General features: G+C 48.3%; 1 protein-coding gene across 3 annotated transcripts in view; it reads left to right on the forward strand.

The window, feature by feature from the left end:
• The first annotated feature begins 4,373 nt into the window (after positions 1 to 4,373).
• Positions 4,374 to 16,176, forward strand: part of LOC124194993 (potassium voltage-gated channel protein Shal-like) — a 38,716-nt gene continuing 26,913 nt past the window's right edge. Inside the window, exons 1-3 of one of the 3 annotated variants that reach the window (XM_046589437.1) lie at positions 4,374 to 4,938; positions 5,174 to 5,234; positions 7,867 to 9,089. In XM_046589437.1, coding sequence (XP_046445393.1) covers positions 8,945 to 9,089 — 145 coding nt within the window. In that variant the 5' untranslated portion in view covers positions 4,374 to 4,938; positions 5,174 to 5,234; positions 7,867 to 8,944. The remainder of the gene's footprint in view (positions 4,939 to 5,173; positions 5,235 to 7,866; positions 9,090 to 16,176) is intronic. The other 2 variants (XM_046589435.1, XM_046589436.1) reach the window with 2 other exon arrangements.

Below are 16,176 nucleotides of genomic sequence, written 5' to 3' on the forward strand. Positions count from 1 at the left end.
TGTTTGTGTGTGTGTGTGTGTGTGTTCCACTGTGTGGACAGCACGTGTGGAGGAAGCTCATCGTCAATAAAGCCAACACAAAGGAGAGACGAGTTCCATCATCCATCACCGGTGACGAAAAAAAAGAGGAGACTCCGCTGAGGAACCGAGAGAAAAAGAAAATGGGCGAAACCTGAGACGAGTCTAATCAGAGAGCGGTGGTTCGCGCTCAGTCGCCGTCGGAGAGTCTCTCGTTGCGCCACTACGTCAACTTCCTTCCTTCCTTTACCGATCGACGACTCAAAAATCATCCCGTCCCGTCTTAGGCTCGCAGAATTTTCACAATCCTTCCGGCATCACTGGGCTTTGCTCTCGTCGCACACTGTCCGCCGTCGCTCCGGCCTATACCGTTTTCTTCTTTCCCGCATTGACTGTCGGATAAAGGCGGATGAAAAACAGCCGATCGAAATCATTTGGAAATAATAAATAAAAAAAAGGAGAAAAAAAAAACAATTTGATACGTGCCGCAGGCTATATAGAGAGGGGTGGGGTGGGGGGCTACGGTCGGCAGCAAATCTATTATTATAGCATTTGCCTGGTTGCGGCGGCAGGGAAAGACGCTCCATCCATCCATGCGAAATTGAATCCGCACCACCCGCAAGCTCTCACTGCTCTCGCACGCTTGAAGGCAGAATCAAACACAGAGTCGGAAAACCACCGCCGGCCAAGCGTATACAACAACAACAATAACTTGTACACAGGCTGCTCCTGCTGCCGTTCTTTCTTTTTCTTTTTTTTTTCAGGGGAAAAAACGAAAAAAACAAAAGAGAATCGATACGAAACGCGCACCCAAAAGGCAACGGGAAAATATTTAAAAAAATAAATAAATTTCGGACACGACGACAGGGGCCGGCCAGGAAAAAAGGAGAGACACGTTTTTAGCATTGGCTAAATTGAAATCCACGCCCTTTGCTGTTGCTGCTTCTGCTGGGTCCTCACGGGCGGTGGCAATCTGTTTTGATTACGGACCGCCATAAACTTGCATAAGGCAGCCAACCAAATCCCATCACAATTATGACGTCGACACGGTGGGGTTGTACAGTTTATTCATTGCGTATGATGGCGAATCGAAAGTGGTCCGGCCTTGGAACGGCCTGGCCGCTATTTTGACGGTCAAGATGATTATTAGAAACGAGAATTTCACTCGTCCTGAGCTGGAAGCCAAAACAGCAGATAATCGATGTCAACCCGCTTTTTAAAAAATATTAGTGGAATAGACCGGGATAGACCTGCCATGGAAATGATTGAAGTTGCTGACTGTTGTTGACTCGGCGGGTCATAACAAGAGGTCGAATTCATCAATCGCCCATAATATGTGTGTGGCCTCCTGCTGTACATATAGCTACTGGGTGGAATCTGTGATGGAATGCCGATGGAAAAACAGGAGCCGCGAGTGCGGCGCGACAAATGGTTTCAATGGCAGAGCTATAAGTCAAGTGCGGAAACACCACCCTATAGCTCCTTCTTCTGCTTTTTCTTTCCTTTCGATATGGGACTTTTTGGAAGGGTGTTTCCTTTATACTCCTCAAGGGCTACATTATTTCGAATAGAATCTTTGCAGCGCAGCGAGTACGCGGCAGGAGCAGGAGCGTCGCCGAATAAAGAAACGGGGATTTCTTCGGTTGTTGCAACCCCCGACGAGTCGAGTCGAGTCGAGTGCGGTTTCGTTCTCCCGCTGAATCCATTTGTATTTGTCAAACTGCGTCTAGAGCGACTTGCGTTATAAATATACGAGAGAAAGAGAGAGAAAGACGCCGCCGCCGCCCTTTATTGACGTATGGACGTAACGGACTTTTGTGCCAAAGAAGAAGAAAAGTTACGACAGTCAAATGCACGGTGAGAGTTTCGCGCCATAGCGACCATATATAAATGAGACTGACATGTTATTCTCACCGTTTTTTCACGTTAGATCCCAGTGTGTAGACTAGAGAGAGAGACTGTAAACATAAATATCAATAATACGGGCGACGGCGACAGAAGGAAAAACTCGACGCGGGCCACAATCCCCCCAAAAAAAGAAACGAGATGAAGTCATATTCACGCTGCTGAGGCTGTTGAATCTACAAAAATATCGCGACATTTGCAATGATGCGCGCCCTTCATCATCAACACACGGCGGCTTCTTTATTTTCTTTCCGCCATTTATTCACGCCCACCGTGATCCGCGCAACTTCATCAGCAATTAACGGCGCACGGTGTGCTGAGCCACGCATCTCTCTCTCTCTCCATTATATTCGCCATTACGAATGCAACAGAGACGCGCCGCTGCTGCATCTATATTTGATTTCATCTGCTGTTTGTTTGTGTCTTTGTTTGTTTGTTTATTTATTTGTCGTATTGTTGTTGTTGTTGTTGCCCGGCGGATGAGCTTTGGCCAACAACAACCCGTTGCTTTTTCGTCGCCGGCTATATCAGCAGCAGTGGCGTGTCTTTTGTTTCTTCCGGCCTGTTTTTTATTATTTGTTTGGTCCAATTTATGTATTATTGTAGACGTTGCGAGTATTAGATGGAAGCGACGGCGAGTTGCTGGTGAACTGCACTCGAACGGCTGGTGATACGACTCATAAATCACTGCTGGATAGCGCCACGCTGCTGGTGCAGTTCTTCATCGCACACACAATCGATCGGGTTATAGTCTCCTGCTTCCTGCTGCTCGGCAAACACACGCAGCGCACACACAGAGAGAGAGAGAAGGAGCAGCACGCACAAAAGCTTGTGGGACGAGAGCTAGACTATATAATAGCGCCAGCAGTACTGCTGTGTGCAGCAGTCTAAGCGGTGGCACAGCAGAGTATATTAATGGCCGATATATTTCAGCAGCAGCACTACACCCACTACCCCTTCATTCTCTCTCTCCTTCTCTCCGGTTGATTCACACATGCGTATGCAGTCGAGTACATGCTAGGTCCATTCATTATTTCCCTGTCGTATTTACTTATTCGCCCATTATTTTGACATGAAAGAGATAAGAGAAGGAGAGAATATAAGGAGAGACGGGTGGGTGGAGAATAATAAAGGCGACGACAACGACTTGAACCACATCACACACCGCGCCACATCGTCGACACAAGAGAAAAGCCACGCCTGACCGATCACCCCGGCGACTTTTCTAAACTTGAAAAAAGAAGAATTTTCTCAACAAGTTTTGGTCCTTTAAACATTCTGACGTCATACGCACTATAATAGTGTATATATATAGAGAGAGAGGCTCTGGTGAAATCACGTATATAGGAAACGCTTCGATATATCTGGCGGTTTAACCTCGGCCGACGACTCCGGCAGCAGGGCCACGGTTGAACTTGTCTCGGGTTCTTGATTGTATTTTCGGGTGGTTGTTTGGCCGCAGCCGCAATGTCGATCCAGCGGCTGGGAATTGGGGAGTCGCTTTTAGTCTTCTTTTGTTTTCTTTTCTATAGGCCTGGGCTAATAGTATATGGGGGGCTACTATCTGCTGGGCAGAAGAAGAAGAAGGAAGAAGAAGAGTAAGAAAGCTCTCTAATAGCATTAAGGAGATCTGGTACACTAAGAGGACTCGTTCATCGCAACAGTTCCCCGGGATCAACAATAAATGGAAAGGGCAGCCTCCTTATTCTCCTTTTCGATAAATATCACAATGGCTTCAAATATACTTGGGGTCTATATGCACAATACACAAGGATAGCATGATGAGCAAGAACCGAAAATAACCACAAAAGAAAAAAAGAAAAAAAGAAAAAGAAAAATCTAATGAGAGAATTCGCTGCTGATGAATTAAGGCGATGATAATAATGGTTGGATTTTGTCGACTGCGAAGACATTCATGACGCGCCTGCGCCGTCAAGAAAGAAAGAAAAAGAAGAAGAAGAAGAATTTCCTTCAACCCTTTGGCCCTTATTTGGCTCATTATGACATAAAAGCCGATCTGAATATAGAGTACACACAAGGAGCTCACTGTTCAAGACGGACCTATAGGCCTATAATAGCTTCCATTTGTCCGTGTGTGTCGGCAGTGAAGATTTTTGGCGCGATTAAGCCGCTCGACGCCGTTTATTTCAAACGAAAAAGGGCGACTGATGGCCATAACCGAAAAGAAGAAGAAGAAGAAGAAAAAAGGAGGGCCAGGTAAAAGGTAGAGAATTGAAATGCACGCCCGTATTTGATTAGTGGATGAATAGCGCGCCGGTGAATAAAAGAGGCAAACTCCTTTTTGGCTGATTTGGTCGCCGGCGCAGAGCGAACGGCGCGCGCGCTGTTTCTCTCTGGTGGAAGGGGGCCGGGGCTCTGCCTGCCTGCGTGCCTGCGTGCCGACTCCTGTAGGAGTCGACCAGGACCTTTGCTGGCAGAGACTCTTGGCGCAAAACCCGAAACCAGAGCCAGCAGGCGGACGGACGGGCAGCAGCAGCAGAAGCAGGAGCAGCAGCGGTGGAGTATAAGCTCGACAGGGCCAGGGCATTTTCGAATCAGTTGGCTGCACGACGCCCTGCTCGATGGCAACAATCTCAGGCACCGTCTCCGTCGACGCCTGATCCACTCACTGCTGGTCCAGCAGTCGGCCGTGAGACAGCAATTCACTTCTTCTTGTGCCGGGTGCCGCAAAAGACAAACAAACGCGTGTGTGTGTGTCTGTGTGTGTGTGTTTGATCCAGCATCCAGCAGACGCTCGGGCAGAGAGAGAGAGAGAGAAACAACTTGTTCCGCTCGGCTACCAGATAAACTCACGACTACAAAAGTGTGGTGGCTTTTTTTCCTTTTCTCTCTCCAGTGACTTTTGGCAGGGCCGTTTCAATCGGGATGCAGCCCGGTCCCCAGTCGCCGACGCACAGGCTCCAACAAGCAAAGGCGTGAGAAGTGGGACCGCGTGCAAACAAGACAAGACAAGACGACCAGCGCCCAAGAGCAACCGCAAGACGGGCAAACAATGTAAATTTTACCACCGACCTACCTACTAACGAGTATAGTCATATCCTCCCCATTTGGATGATGAATTTCGTTTTATCATCAGAGCATTTGCCATTTCTTTCCTTGTTTGTTATTTGTTTTTCCGTCTTTTTCGTCCGGTGGATTTTTGTTTTTTTGGCCAGCAGTCAGCAGATAGAAAAAAGGGGGTGGGAGGAAATCTCGCAATCTCTATCATATCTCTCTCTTGTGTGGCCAGGAATAAGAAGGAGGATCGAAAGCCCATCATCTCGCTGGATCCGTTGGGGATCCTCGTCATTGTGAGTTTTGCTTCTTCTTTTTCTTATTTACTATTTGGGCCGTCTAGATTTCCTCCTCCTTGCTCATCTTGATTCCATCACGGTGGGAGGAGGCGAAGGAGGAGGAATAGACCTATTGTATTTATGACAATATATACAGCAGTAGTGTGTGCCGCTGCTGTAACAGTTACATGTCTTCATGGCATTGGCCTGTCTGAGGCTTGGCGCGGGTCGCTCGGGGTCGGGTCGGGTCGGCGTCTCTACTCAACAAACTGCCCACGCGGGACTTGTAAATACAAATACATAGACAAAAGATCCCGCCCGTTTCATCCTTTTCTTCCTTCCGTCTTATTTCTTCCTCACCTTCTTCCTTTTCTCTTTCCCTCCTTTTCTCTTTCGTTCTCCCGTCCTCCCGCTCCTGCCGACATTTCATTTTCACTCCACCCACAGCAGGCAAACACAATTGGGAGCTATAAATAAATCATCTATATAAAGAGCCGCTGCCAGACAAGTGCGGTCCGTGATGTTGTGTTTTTTCTCGCTGCGGTTTCTCTTTCGTCCCGCCTTTCGTGAGCCTCTAACCTTTCCGCTTCATTATTTACATCAGAAATGATCAGGAAATCTCAAGTGTGAGTCGGCCGTAATCGACGTTTTTGGCACATCACCTAAGTCGTAAGCACACAGTCATCAGAGGAGGAGGGAAGGGGAAGGGGAGGCGTCGTGTTTTATTTTTTTCCTTGTTAACTCGACGTTCGACGTCGACGACAACGTCAGTCATTTTGTGCCGATCTACTTCATCAGCCAGCCAACCAGAACGGGCTAACGACGCGACCTACTAGTCGCGCGAGATTGGGAAAATAACAAAACAACAACAACCCAAAAACAACAAAACAGAAAACAAAACACAAAAACGTTACGAAGTGTGGCGTCCACGTCTCGGAGTAAATGTAACGGGCGAGTCTAACCAAACACACATTGGATGAAAGGGCCCAGCAGCAGCAGCCCCCAATCCCGTCCCAACGTCGTCCTGACGGACTGTGAAGGACGTCAGTGTGGGGAATGTCTATAGCGCATTTTCACGCTCGTTTTCTTCTTCTTTCTTTCTCTTTTCTCTTTTCTTTTCTCTTCTTTTCTCTCTCGGCGTTGCCTATATACTTGTGCCCCCATCAGTTTTCGGGGGTGGCAGGAGGCGAGAGTGAAAAAGAGAAGGGGAGAGAGCGAAATTCACGTTGTTATAAATAGACGACATCAAGGACGAAGGACGACGTGCGAGTTACTAGTGGAATCCACCCAACACAGTATAGAACAACCGACCGACATCAGCTCACAGCAGAGAGTCCAGGACGTGTAGCAAAGAGCCCAGGGAGGATCGTGAGAAGAGGAGGAGGAGGAGGAGGGAAGGGAAAAAATCTTTCGAAAGGGCTATATGGGAATTCCGCATACTTTCTCCTTCGTTATCGCCATTGCGCCTCCTCCCACATCTTTTTGGAGATCTGCGAGAATTTTCGGTTAACGGCTGGAACCTGTGCGTCTTGTTAGTTTTGGAGTGTCTCTCTCTTTATTCTCTCTCCATCTCTGCATCTATTCGCGAGCTGGACCGACTTTTTAGGGATGCGGATCACGCCGAGGCTAATGATTGAAAAACCCAACCACTACCACCACCACGACGCAAGTATTCCGGTCCTCAAGAGGGGGTTGCTGCCGGCCAAACTCAATTGTTGCAGACACACGAGGATGTCATTTCCACCACACACACACAGAGACCAGCAATGAATAAAAAAAGAGAAAGAAAGTGAAACTCGGGTTGGGGATGGCGACTCAAAATCCAATTGTCCGTCCGCATCCCAATCTACCTGGGATAGCCCTTGGGGGGTGGGTAGGGAAGGGCGAGAGAGAAAGATATTGACTGAGAGTTGGACGACACGACAGCAGCTGTATACAGTAACTCTCTCTCTGTTCAACAGTATATTGTACTATGCGTTCTCCGGTGCTACAGACGACGAGGATCGACAAGCGAACTGTTTGAACAGCTTATATTTACAGATCTAAAGAGGACGGACGACAAACGGGCAGACACTCGCTGCCCTGTGCGTGGGGACGTACAGGAGAAGACACCCGTTCGAATTCCGTCGATTAAAAAGAAACTGGCGTGCGTGTCGGATTGGAAAAATAAAATAAGAAAATAAAATAAAAATAACGTGGGGGGAAATGATTATTATTAGATCCCTACAGAGATAGAGAGACAGAGAGAAAGAGTTGTTGAGTCTGAAAAGATGTACAGTGGGTGTCAAAGTCGCCATGGCAACCCTAGACGGGGTTGGCGGGATATACCGAGAAAGGGTCTGTCGTGTCTAACGCGACCAGCATTTCCTCCTCTTTTTCTTTTTTCCCGTTTTCTTTTCCGACGATTCCAACCTGGCAACACCTTTTTCCCTTTTTCTCCTTCTCTTGTTCTTCCTTATCGATTGGCCCAAAGTAAAACGCGGGCGACGTGGAGTAGTATAGTAGCGTGTGCGGTAGATTGCGTCATGTTTTGATTTGTGAAAAAAATCGATTTCCCCGCCAACCCCCCGGTCCCCTTTGCACAACTCAAACAATTTTCTTTTTTCATTCTATTTCTGGGTGGATCCGACCTGTGACGTCACTTGGCCAGTTATTGTAGGGGCAGCCGGGAATAAAGAGGAAAACAACAGGAAAAATCACCCCAGAAAAAAGAAGAAGAAAAGAAGGAGGGGCCCTTGCTTGCCTGCTTCTTCCGGATATTGCCAATAAAGCGGGACGCATCCGTTACCACTTCTTCCGGTTGGGTTAGCCGCAACCGAGCGCAGCCGGGCGAGGACCGCTGCGGCCAAACACAACACAACCGACGGCAGCACAGCAACACCACCAACCACCAAGAAGAAAGAAGAAAGAAAGAAAAGTGACAAACCTCAATGTAGTGTACAGCAGTTATTCTTTTGTCAATCCATCCGCTTCCACAAGCAATTCACCGCGCCAGGAATCTTGACCAACCTCCCAATTTAATCCATTTAATAAAAAGAAGAAAATTCTATAGGAGACTTGTCGACTTGCCTTCCGAATTCTTTTGCCCGCAAAACATTCGTGCACGACACACACATCAACGGAGGAAAGAGCCAACCAAGAAGGAAGCGAAAAACGGAGAAGATGATGACGATGATGACATTGGGCCAATCCAATCGAGCCACGTATAACCACTTGTGACGAGATCTTTTGTGATTTTGCAAAAAGGAAACGCCGGAATCATTTCTCGCCGATCTGATTGGGCCATTACTTTTTGTTGTGTGTGTATTTGTGTTTGTGTGTGTGTGTGTGCGCCAGCGGCGGTGTTTGGTTCTCCCGGTGTTGTTGGTGTGTCGGCGTGTGTCGTGGATGTGCGTCAGTGCCGCCGTGTCTGTGCGGGACGGAAGGAAGCCGAGCCGTCAGGAGCGGATGCGTCTGCATCTCTCGACGCGTCTGCATCGTCGGCGGTGGTGGCTACACCAAGACGGGACGACGAAGACGAGCAGCTGGACCTGAAGATTTGTCCCCCTGCTGTACGTAGATCGGCGTCGACGACAAAGAGTCGATAACTTTTGGGCGACTTTGGCGAATCGAATCGGTTGGAGTGGAGAGTCGAGCGAGGCGCCAGTCGTCGCATTGGTCGAATCAAAATTGCGCCTCACAGCAGTGGTGATCTTAGCGTGGCAAACGGTGGTGGTGCTGCTGGCAATATGGCGTCGGTGGCCGCCTGGTTGCCCTTCGCCCGAGCGGCAGCCATCGGATGGGTGCCTATAGCCAACAATCCTTTGCCTCCGCCGCCCATCGCCAAGGAGCGGCGCAGGCCGGACGACGAGAAACTCATCGTCAACGTCTCAGGTAAAATATGACCGACCGACCACTTTTCGTTTTTTTTTTCGTTTTCTCACGGCTGATTCATTAACAATTATTTAATTGGGGGCATATCGGCTATACGGGTCTATATACGGCGCTGGCTGCTGCCAGCACTGCCATCGCACAAGTTTGGCAGCAGGAGCCAATTAGGAGCGCGTCGCTCGAGACATTTGAAACATTTTCCTGTGCGCGAGCAAAGTTTTCGGTGACAAGTGGCCCTCGAAAAAACGGCGAGTCAATAAGTTTCCAGGCGGGACGAGTGGGGGGCAAGGGGCGAACAAAGTTACTGGGACGTGAATCTTGGCTGATCGATGATTGCATTTGTATTCCATGAATTTTGATCACAGCAGCACAAAAGGGGCAACAGGGAAGAATTATTATTGGCACAGCGTTCCCTGTTTTTTTTTCTTCCCCCTTTGCCCGTGCGCACCTCCCACCTTTTCCTTTTTCTTTTGATTCGCTTCTCTTAACTTGGCAACAGCCGAGAGAGAAGAGAGAGAGAGAGACTCCCACTCGGACTATTTGATTCTCGTCGAACATTATAGACGCGCTAACAATTCGAAATCTTATCAAAAAAGTTGCGACAGACAACAAGTGCTGCTGCTGCTCCTGCTGCTCCTTCGGGGCTCATATTATTAGACGCACTCTTTTCTCTGGAAAAAGATGCTTGCAGCGGGAGAAATTAGAAATGTTTAACAAAAATAAAAAAGCGGCAAGAATTTTGTACAGGAGAATAGAAGCAACCGAGTATATAAGATGTATAACAATTGAATGTCTCTACACAATGGATCGATTTTTTTTTCGTGTATCCGACGGTTCCGTTGGAGATAGAAGAGTCTGATCGAGGGAAACGGATCTGCTGGCGTGACTCAACGCGATGGCGGAGAATATCTTCAAAATAATTTATTCATTTGCGCAGTCAGTCACACACACACACATTTCCCTGATGACATGGCATATAAGGCCGGTCGGCATTCCGTCTGTTGAATTTTTGAATCAAGTTGCCGATCCGTTTCACAGGCAAACAAATAATGGATTATTAAAAAACAGGAGCCCGGAAGAAATCGAGCGATGGGAATTTCCTTTTTAATTTGAAAAATAAGAAAAAAAGGGCGCCAGGCCGGAAGAGAAGATTTCTGTGCGGGAGTGGCGCCTTAATTGATCAAAGCTTTCATCCCTCCCACCCAAATCGCGAATGGGCGGCTGCTGGAAAGAGAGTTATACACACACACATTTATTCGACACTCCTCCCACCATCCAACGACGTTGTGATTTGACGTGACAAAAAGAATAAAAAGAGGAAAAAAGGAAAAAAAAGAAATCGATCGTTCCCTCCCAACTGACGGGCCAATCTCTCAGTTTCCTTCTTATTTCCACAACGGGAGAATGAAACATTTTTCTCATTTCGAGCTGAGGTCTTTTAAATCAAGTCCAGCAAATCATCAGACACGATCGAATGGCGGCCTGTCGATCGAGTCGTGGACTCGGCGGCTGGGATATTCGCCGGAATGGTGGACAAGATATGCTGGAGGAATCAGGGCATCAATTCGCTTGCCTTCCAATCCGCACCACTTAACTGTTGGAAATCCCCGAATCTCGGGGTCTTATCTTTTTCGAGCTGTGCTGGCATTCGGCCGTCGTCCCGTCGTCCGCTCTAGCGACACACACTGTCGACTCTCTCGTACAACAACATCCAGCCGAAACGAGATTGGCTCCGCTCGGCTGCTGCCGCCGTGTTGTCTCTGCCGTTATCGATCGGGAGAGGAGAGGAATGGCGAGAGAAACCAGAGAGAAGCGGACGAATGGAGAGAGAAAGAAAAGGTCGTCCAGCATCAGGTTGATTAGAATGACACGCACTTGTTGCCCTAGGAGGAAAAGGACGGGGGAAGGGGGAACAAAAAAATCCAGTGCCCGGAATAGAGGCACAACATGACGGACACAAACGATTACCACGCCCTCATCTTGTTCCGCTCTTGCAGGACAACACAAAGTTTCCCCTCCACTTTTTTCTGCCAGCACGCGGACCTCCTCTTCCATCATCCGACGTCCAAACGTGTCGTCGTCGTAGACACGCGCGTGCGGCGCTGCCGTTGGCAAAAGATACGGCGGCGGGCGAGCGGACGGGCGGGCGGGCGGCGGCGGGCCAAGGATATCATCGCGGAGTGTAACGGCCTGATGGTGTCCCCGGGAGAATTGGGCCGAGGCCACGCCCTCCTCTCTATCGTGCAAGATGAAAGAGCTTACATCCATCAGCGCATTGATCTCGATATAAAAAGAAGAGAAAAACTCCTTCCAGTTGCCTTTGCCCGTCGAGTCCATTCTGGGGGGGGGGGCCTTAACTGCCGCTCGTCACTCGTCAAAATGTTTCGCCATTTCGTGTCCCGTCGTGATGATTGCCATCGCTACTTACTACATCATCGCCGCTCTATTGAGAGTGAGCGGATAACGACCCACTTTTTATTCGCCTTCTGCGCCGCCCCTTAAACATTTTCTCTCCTCCCTCCCCCCCCCTCACATCCGCACCGAGATAGAGAGAAAGAGAGCGCATAAAAAGAAGCTAGGAGCCGACCAGCAGCAGCAGCACCTTTTTTTTCCTCCCCTTCTTTTACCCGGGGATCATCACATACATGTGATGGAATGACTGTTGTACACTTTCGGCCGACGACGACGACGACGCGCAGCTGATGGCGCGGCCCATTTAGACTTTTGACAAATCTTGTTTGCAACAACACAGATGATGGCCTGCTGCTGCTCTTCTTCTTCTTCTTCTTTTGCGACAACAATTCCCACCCCGTCGGTCACTAAAAGCCCAAAGACTCGCCCTTCCCCCCAACTTCCTTGTGTGTCATTTGCGGATACATTGGAAGAAAAGAAAACCACCAAACTAGAAAACAACGAACACAAATAAATGATCTTTTATTTTATTTTTTCTGTGTTCTGCCTCGCTTCCTCATAGGGGAAAAAGTGGAACGACGACGACGACGACGATTCTCTTGGGCTTTTACTGTCTGATGGGCCGGGCAGACAAAAAAAGGGGGGAGGGCAACCAAACTCCGCATCCGCAAGTGCCCGAATTGGATTGGAAAGGCAAAGGAAAAGTCAAAAGAAGGAAAAAAGAGGCTTTTAATAAATGTATGGCGGTAGCGGGAAAAGCAAGCAGCAACAAAAAATACAAATAAAGGGTAGCGCATATCTGCACAATGCACGAGCATCTTGCTGCTTGCTGGCCCGCGTGAGCAACAAGTTTTAGCCGGTGCCACGTTGGCTCCCTTTTGCTTTGTTTTTGCCCATAAATAGTAGAGCGAGCAAAAAGAGGGAATTATCAATCCAAATTTAATTTCAATCGCGCGAACGGCAGTTGCTGCTGCCCTGCCAGCTGTTGCATTATAAGTGACGCGCGATATACGCAGGGTCCCATAATAATGGGCCGTGCCACCTCCGCTTATATATTGCGGGGGGGTTATATCCGTCCATCCATCTCTCTCTTTTCTCTCCAGTGACTTTAAAAGTGGAAATAAACACACAAAACTCTCGACTTCTTTCATTTCCTACTGATGGATTATTGATGAAAATTATTTAGCGCATACTTTCTTTTTCTTTGCCTTGCGAGACGCCATTTCTCTACTCCACAATGGATGAGCTCTCAAAAGTCCTCAACTGCGAAAAACTTTTTCCTGCTAGGTACCCCCATTTTTCATCGTTTTGGCTCGAAGGCTGGCAACGTTTTGGCCATTGACTATTTAACATGGAAACTAATGCAGCAGCAGCAGCGACAAAACAAATTCAACAGATGCTGGAGATGAAGGCGCGTGCTTTTGTTTTCTTAGTGTCTTGAAGCTGAGCCAACAGAAAAATAGGGAAACGAACTATTGTGAATCCATTTCATTTTTCGAAAAAATGAAAAAAAATTACAGAAGACAAAAAATATTTGCGTCATCATTCCACTTGATGTCTGTTTAAAAAAAAGGGACGGGGGAAAGAGAGAGAGACAGAGAGTTTCGTTCGTGCAGACCTGGCTTGTCCGTCTTCCAATTAGACGTCGATTCAGCGTGGCCAGTGCCATTCTATCCCCACGAACTGGCACCAAATCGGCTCGGCGCTCCGGTTTCGATTTACGACGGGAAAATTCAGACGGAATTTCATGTGCGCATCTGGAGGAGAGAAAGCCGACGAGCCGAGGCACAGCCACAGCCACACACACACACACACACACGGCGAGGAGGCGAGTATATAGAAAAGAGGCGATCAATACTCGGCGTCGTCTGGCGGGAGGCACGCAGAGTGACGGAGGAGGAGGTCGGTTCTTTGCCGAGGGAAAAAGAAAGAAAGAAATGGACAAGAAAAGGGGGAGAGAAGAGAGAGAGAGAGAGAGAAGACAAAATGAGAGATGGATGGCGGATGGAATAGAGAAGACAGGCCGAGCGTGATCAGACCACGCATGCCCCCTACTAGCTCCTCTCTCTCTCATCTCTCGCCGACCGTCTTCACGTTCAAACGCCAATAAAACGGGCGTAAAAACAATTCATCCTCCCATGATGAACACATACCACGACAACACGGCCGGGCACATAGTACACCAGTCGATAGATAACCCCCACTGATATCAGAAATGATTGCATCGTCAAAACGAATATCGCCAACGCTGCTGGAGACGTTGAATTATTCGGTCGTGATTCATGTGAATATACTAGATCTACTTAGATTGACTGCTGAACATCTAGTCTAGCTAGATGTACACACTTGTTCATCTTCATTATGTAGTAGTGCGCTGGTAGACGACGACGACGACGACCAAGTTGGCCATTGTGTCACAGCCCCCAGCAGCCGCTTGGGTTTCCTTCCGTTCGCCACATACTAAATTAAAGAAGAGTCTGCCGGCTCAGTGGCCTGTCGGCGCAGAGGACAAAAGCCCGGCGCAAAAATATTCACCGTCACGACGACGACGACAATCCTCACACGGTCTGTGGTAAATGCCACCGCTGTCTCCCATTGTCGACAAAGAAAGGGAAAAACTTGTTTATTTGTTTATTTTTCCAAAGGAAAAAGAAAGCAACTTGGCGGCAGCGATGAAAGACGTGTTTTTTATTAAAATAGATGTTTTCATATTTCCCGGCGCCGTTGTGAATTGAGCGAGACACGTCGGTGACAGTCGGACGATAGGCGGGCGCGATGTGTGTACATCATTCACGGGATAATATCTCTGCCCGTTGTCGGCGATATGGAGCAGAGCAGAGCAGAGCAGAGGGGGGAGCCAAAATATTAACAGCCCGACGTTGTTGTTGCTGCTGCTACTAATTGAGAGATATGATCCAACTGATGATCTACCGATCCTGTCGCGGGAAATTTAGACTTTGGGAGGGAGAGTCTCCAAAGTGCAACGCACGCAACAGACAGCCAAAATGGGGCGCTAAATCACGACGACATCAGCAGAGGATCACAACAAATATGAATCATGTGAAATAAGGAAATTTTTTCTCTTTTATTTTCTCTCTCGTTGCGTCCGCGCTCCTTATCGTTTCCCGATCCTTCTCTTCGGCGATGCCCATCTTTGTCGAGTGGGAGGAACGCTGCGGGAGGTGGGTGGGGCAAAGAGCCAAGCGAAAAACGAATGGCCATACATCAGCAGCCCATCAGTTGGATATTCCTAACGCAGGAAAGAAAAAGGATCGAGACTGTCACACGCAGGAGAAAAGGATTCTTTAACCATGGCGAATAAAGAGCGAGTCACTCGATCGTATACAGTCAGATGGATAAGGGGAGGAGGAACAGGGAGAGGAGGAACCACCTGCTGCAAATAAAAGCCAATCCCGCCCAACCATTCTCTCTCTCTCTTCTGTTATAAAAGCATCGAAATAACAACAGGTCTTTTGATCAATATCCCCCCTGGAAAAAGAAACGTCAACTTTTTTCATCCATCTCGCCTGTTGGGGATTGGTGAAACTTTTGTTGGTTATTTGCCTCTGCATTGCCGACTGCGCCACTACTGGATGCTCAGCAAAAATGACGTCGTCGTCTTGAAGAATGTCGAGGACAAGAGAGACTAGGCCACACACACATATCCTAACTGCGGCTGAGGCGCACACGAAAGAAATCAAAAGAAAGAAAAAAAAGGAAAAAATAGGCCAAGATTACATCGTGGTGAATCCATGGTATGAGCGGAGACTGAACAGTGTGAACATCCACCACTTTGAGCAATAAGACTTATTTGTTCGCTTGTGCAGCAAAAGGACGAAGCGCCTCACACATGCAAGAGAGTTTCGAGTTGCTGTTGTGTACATAACAGCGCCATTCTCACTCCACGCCATTCTCACTCTATTGTGCACACACACACACACACACACACACACAGAGACTAGAATATGCAGCGAGCTCAAAAGATATCGTTCATCTTTTTCTCTTCTATTTTTTTCCTTCTCCGGAAGGACTCCGGCATCCTCCTCCTCCATCGTCGTCGTCGTCGTCGTCGTTGTGGGTGGTGGCTGCCGACTCGGGAGTTTATCTCCTTTATCGACTGGGCTACAAAAGGGGCGGGATATGAAAGGCAGCAAAGAAGATGCACGACGCCAAAGATCAAAAGTGCACACACACACACACACACACACACAGGGAAGAAATTGAGAGAATCTATTCAACGACAAAAGAGGGAGAAATTTGCGTTTGTTGTTGTTGTTGTTGCTACACCGGCAATCACTTACGATTATTAGAGACTCGCTCCCTCCTGCTAACAAGGAGCTTAGTTAAAATTAAAAAAGGGAAAAGAAACCCCAAAAAACTCGCCCGTGTCGCCCGCCTTTGCTGGTCGATCCGCGATCCCCCACCGTGCAGCTATTTATACCGTCCATTATGTGATGATCCGTTTGCATCCGCTGACAGGAATTCATTCGCTTCTGAGAAATCCAATCCTTACTGAGCCACTCTCATTTCCCCCCCCCCTGCGATCCGAGTCTCTTTCTTCTTGGCACACACACACACATCCAGCCAGCCAGGCAACACATCAAGAGCTTCAAAGATCCAGCGGACGGACGAATTGACCGTGAAACGAGTCTCTGCGTGACGAGCCAATAGGAGTGGT

This window comes from Daphnia pulex, chromosome 5 (genome assembly GCF_021134715.1).
Source record: "Daphnia pulex isolate KAP4 chromosome 5, ASM2113471v1".
In the NCBI taxonomy this organism is placed as follows: domain Eukaryota; kingdom Metazoa; phylum Arthropoda; class Branchiopoda; order Diplostraca; family Daphniidae; genus Daphnia; species Daphnia pulex.